We start from the raw sequence: 3,690 nt of genomic DNA, 5'->3' as shown, positions 1-3,690 counted from the left end.
AAACTTCTGGATATCTGCCTTTAGACTTCCTCGCAGCTGCATCAATGAGATCCACAGTCTCTGCTCTGCGTTTTTGTGGTCAGGTCCTGCACTAAATACTAGAAGAGCAAAACTAGTTTGGGAAGATGTTTGCCGACCTCTGGAAGAGGGAGGATTGGGTCGTAGACCCCTGAGAGAGGCGAATAAAGTATGTTGTATTAAGTTGATCTGGAGAATTTCTGCTCGGGGCTCACTCTGGGTTAATTGGATTAAGATGAACCTTATCAGGAAAGGTTCCTTTTGGTCGGTGCAGGAGAATACATCATCTGGTTCGTGGATGTGGCCGAAGTTACTCAAGTACAGAACCACACCTTTTGAGTTTTACAAGATTGAGATCAGGGATGAGTTTTCAGCACACTTCTGGTTTGATAAATGGTCGCCACTGGGTAAAATTATGGACGAAACTGGAGCCAGGGGAGTTGTAGATTTGGGAATTGCAGTGCATGACACTTTGGGTCACGCTATCGATTCCCATAGACGACGACGCCACCGCCAAGTTTTATTGAAAAATATTGAAGAGGCTCTTGACCAAGCTCGTCAGAACAGGAAACTTGGTGAAGACGATATCGTCTTGTGGAGACAGGCGAATGGAAAGTTCAAACAGAGTTTCTCAACTAAAAAAACTTGGAAGCAGCTGCGGCAAACTCATTATACGAATGAACGGCATTAGGGATATGGTTCAAAAATGCAACTCCAAAATTCTCATTCATTGCCTGGTTAGCTGTTCACAATTGGCTGGCTACTGGAGATCGCGACAGTGGAATGTTGGACCATCAGATCAATGTCCTCTCTGCTTGGAACAGGGAGAAACGAGAAATCTTTTATTTTTGCATGTAATTACTCAACGCAGGTGTGGAAACACCTCACCAAAGGGCTGTTACGACAGCAATGGAGTAAGGAATGGGACACTTGCGTTGATCTCCTTACTTCGAGCAACATCGGATTTCAGGCGACAATATCTGCGATTTGGAAGGAGAGAAATGGACGACGACACGGGGAACCTCCATTATCGGCAGAGACTCTGAGCAAACTCATTATCGGCAGAAACCGGGTCCATTCAATCCGAGATCTACAGCCCCGTTACAATGAGGGCTTGGTCACTTGGCTGGCAGCGTTGGAGGGCTAAGAGCTTAGCTTAGTTTTCTTAAATCAAATGTTTGGAAATTTTCTACTTTTTTTGCACCCAATGTTAAAAAAGACCGCTGTTTTTTTTGGTGATGAATACAATTTTATATTCTCCTCAAAAAAAAAAAACACAATGTCTGAATAACTAAATGCAGATTATAACTTAGAAATAATTATATGGGTCATAATTATGCAGTCATCTATTCTAATGTTTGATTATTATTTTGTTATTTTCATATCAGGCAGATCCTAATCTTTGTGTGTTATTTGTCTAAACATCACGTAAAATAAAAATAAATGAACCGTGTTTTTCAGAAGAGATGAAAATAGTTTACGTACTTGAGTAGTGGAGCGAGAAATAGCATCCCTAAGGTTATACGCTCGTCGGCTCGCCTGTGACCATGTTCCTTTATCCATTCTGTTAAAAACTCACATATGTCAATAAGCATAGATGCATTTCATATGATTCTCATAGTTGATTTAGCTATTGTTCTCACCCGACAACCCAGAAGTTGTAACCATCGAGGTGGTAACTCTGGACGGTATTCTCGGGGTTTTGAAAGACGACCTCAAGAAAGGCCTTGTGGTGTGCTCCCATAACTGCCGTGTCCAGCCTCATACCTCCTCTGCTGGGCATGTCAGGGATGCTTCCCACGTTAAAAACGCCTTTGATCTTAAAGTAGTCTGCTAGCTTCAGCGGAGTATCCGCAGGAACGAACGAAATGCCATTTATGGCGTACCGTTGCTTCTTATTCACAAAATCTGCTGAGCTTTCAAGTATCAAAGTCCTAGAAATCTTGATTCGACTGTAATGGTACGAGCCCTGAGGGTTAGGCCTTGGTCCGGACGCAGTCAAGTTTGTCTTAATGGACCGGGCTTGTTTGATAGAAAAGTCTAGTTCATCGGAAGGTTGTCTACTAGGTACAAAAGTAGACCCTTTAGAGTTGGAGTAGTGGAGAGTGGATCCGACATTGTATTGTGTTTCGGTAAATCTCGTGGAGATAACAATGGAATAGTTTTGTGGAGGCTGGTCCATGGTGACCAGGACAGAGTAAGACTGGCCAACGTGAATGTCTATTGATGTGTACATGGACTGAACCGTGTGGGTTCCCTCAACCTCAACGAGCTTCAACATATGGCCTAATATTTCGAAGTTCAGGGAGTGTTGAAGACCCACATTCGATATTCTGAATCTGTACGTTTTTCCTATTAGTTTTTCAACAAACGTGATTAGAGATGCTTTTCTTGTAACCATTGTATTCAAGTTTGGAGTTTCTAAGATGAACCTTTGTGGACGGTGAAAGAAGTAGAAAAGGTGAGTCCATGGCCATTGAGCAAAACCACATCAGGCAAAGGTATTTTGCGTCCTCTATCCAAAAGTGCCTTCAAAGTCTAGATGTGGAATGAACACAAAAGTGTTTTAAATCTTTGTCTTTAGTAAAAAAAGTCTGAAAATCAGATTTAAAGGGTTCAGAAAAATGGCCCTAGGTCTCATAATAATTTTGAACCGAGCCCTGATGCGAACTAAAGTCTAAATATGATTAGTTAACAATTAAGATATGTACCTTGTGGTCATCCTGAGAGTACCAATCGCCTATGAGGAAGGTGAAGTCTCCGGCAGGTTGAGGGAAAGGGACGGGAATATGAGGGCGGCTGAAGATTCGGAGGGCGCCAAAACCACCAGCGGCTTTTTGAACGGCGAGGGAAGGGAAGTAGAAGAAACTACCTATCTGGTTTTTGACATGGAGAGCATAAGTGTAATTCCTGCCAGGTGGGATTGGACAAGTCGTCCCATACACTCCATCTTGGTAAGAATTCTTCCTTTGTTGCACACCGTTCCTCCATTTATCAAATTTGTGTTGTGTTTATTAAATTCATGATATTGTAATTGACATGAAAACTTGACGTGTTCACTAATATTACCCAACAAATTAACAAGATTGAGAAGAAACGGCACATGTGCATGCAAATGGCCTTCTTTTAATATAACATTAGCTTTTATTTAATTGGAACGGGCCTTCAGATAAGCTTGTACGTCAATTATCCACCCATACTTTTATATGTATTGATGTTACTTTTGTATTGCTATTCAAATGAATGGAAGAATATCTGATATAACTTCATTAAGAAAAGTAGAAACTAAAGAAAGTGGTAGAGAAATATTAGATACCAAGACAAAAGAAAGGGCTCGTCGAGATCATTGTGTACATTGATGATCAAATTGTCATTAGTGACAGAGTGAATCTCCGGTCCAGGAAATTGACCGTTTATTAGGATTACCTGCGTGTATTTATGCATGTATGTATTTAATTTTTATTACAGTATAAGTATGATCAAACAAAAACACAAGAAAGCCATTTTGTTGATCTGAGAAGAAAAATGTACCCTTTGAGAATGACCAAGTGGAGAAATCTTGCCGTAAGTGACTCTCCAGTCAAAAAAACGTTTGGGATCTTCAGCTTGAACAAAAGAAATGGTGGTTATCGTCATAATCATCCAAACGCCCCTGTGTTGCCACCACCTCAT

The 3,690-nt window shown here is 41.1% G+C and overlaps 1 protein-coding gene across 1 annotated transcript; it reads right to left on the bottom strand.

Moving 5' to 3' along the window:
- Positions 1-1,657: 1,657 nt before the first annotated feature.
- Positions 1,658-3,690, bottom strand: LOC18017486 (L-ascorbate oxidase homolog). Its single transcript, XM_024156318.1, has 5 exons — positions 3,550-3,690; positions 3,335-3,444; positions 2,730-3,003; positions 2,451-2,556; positions 1,658-2,370 (listed from the first exon to the last, which is right to left on the bottom strand). Exons 1-5 carry the CDS (start codon positions 3,688-3,690, stop codon positions 1,658-1,660), a joined length of 1,344 nt encoding a protein of 447 aa, XP_024012086.1.

The sequence above is a fragment of the Eutrema salsugineum genome, unplaced genomic scaffold (assembly GCF_000478725.1).
Source record: "Eutrema salsugineum unplaced genomic scaffold, Eutsalg1_0 scaffold_2, whole genome shotgun sequence".
In the NCBI taxonomy this organism is placed as follows: domain Eukaryota; kingdom Viridiplantae; phylum Streptophyta; class Magnoliopsida; order Brassicales; family Brassicaceae; genus Eutrema; species Eutrema salsugineum.
Note: the sequence above shows the minus strand (reverse complement) of the source record. Positions and strands in the feature narration are given on the sequence as shown.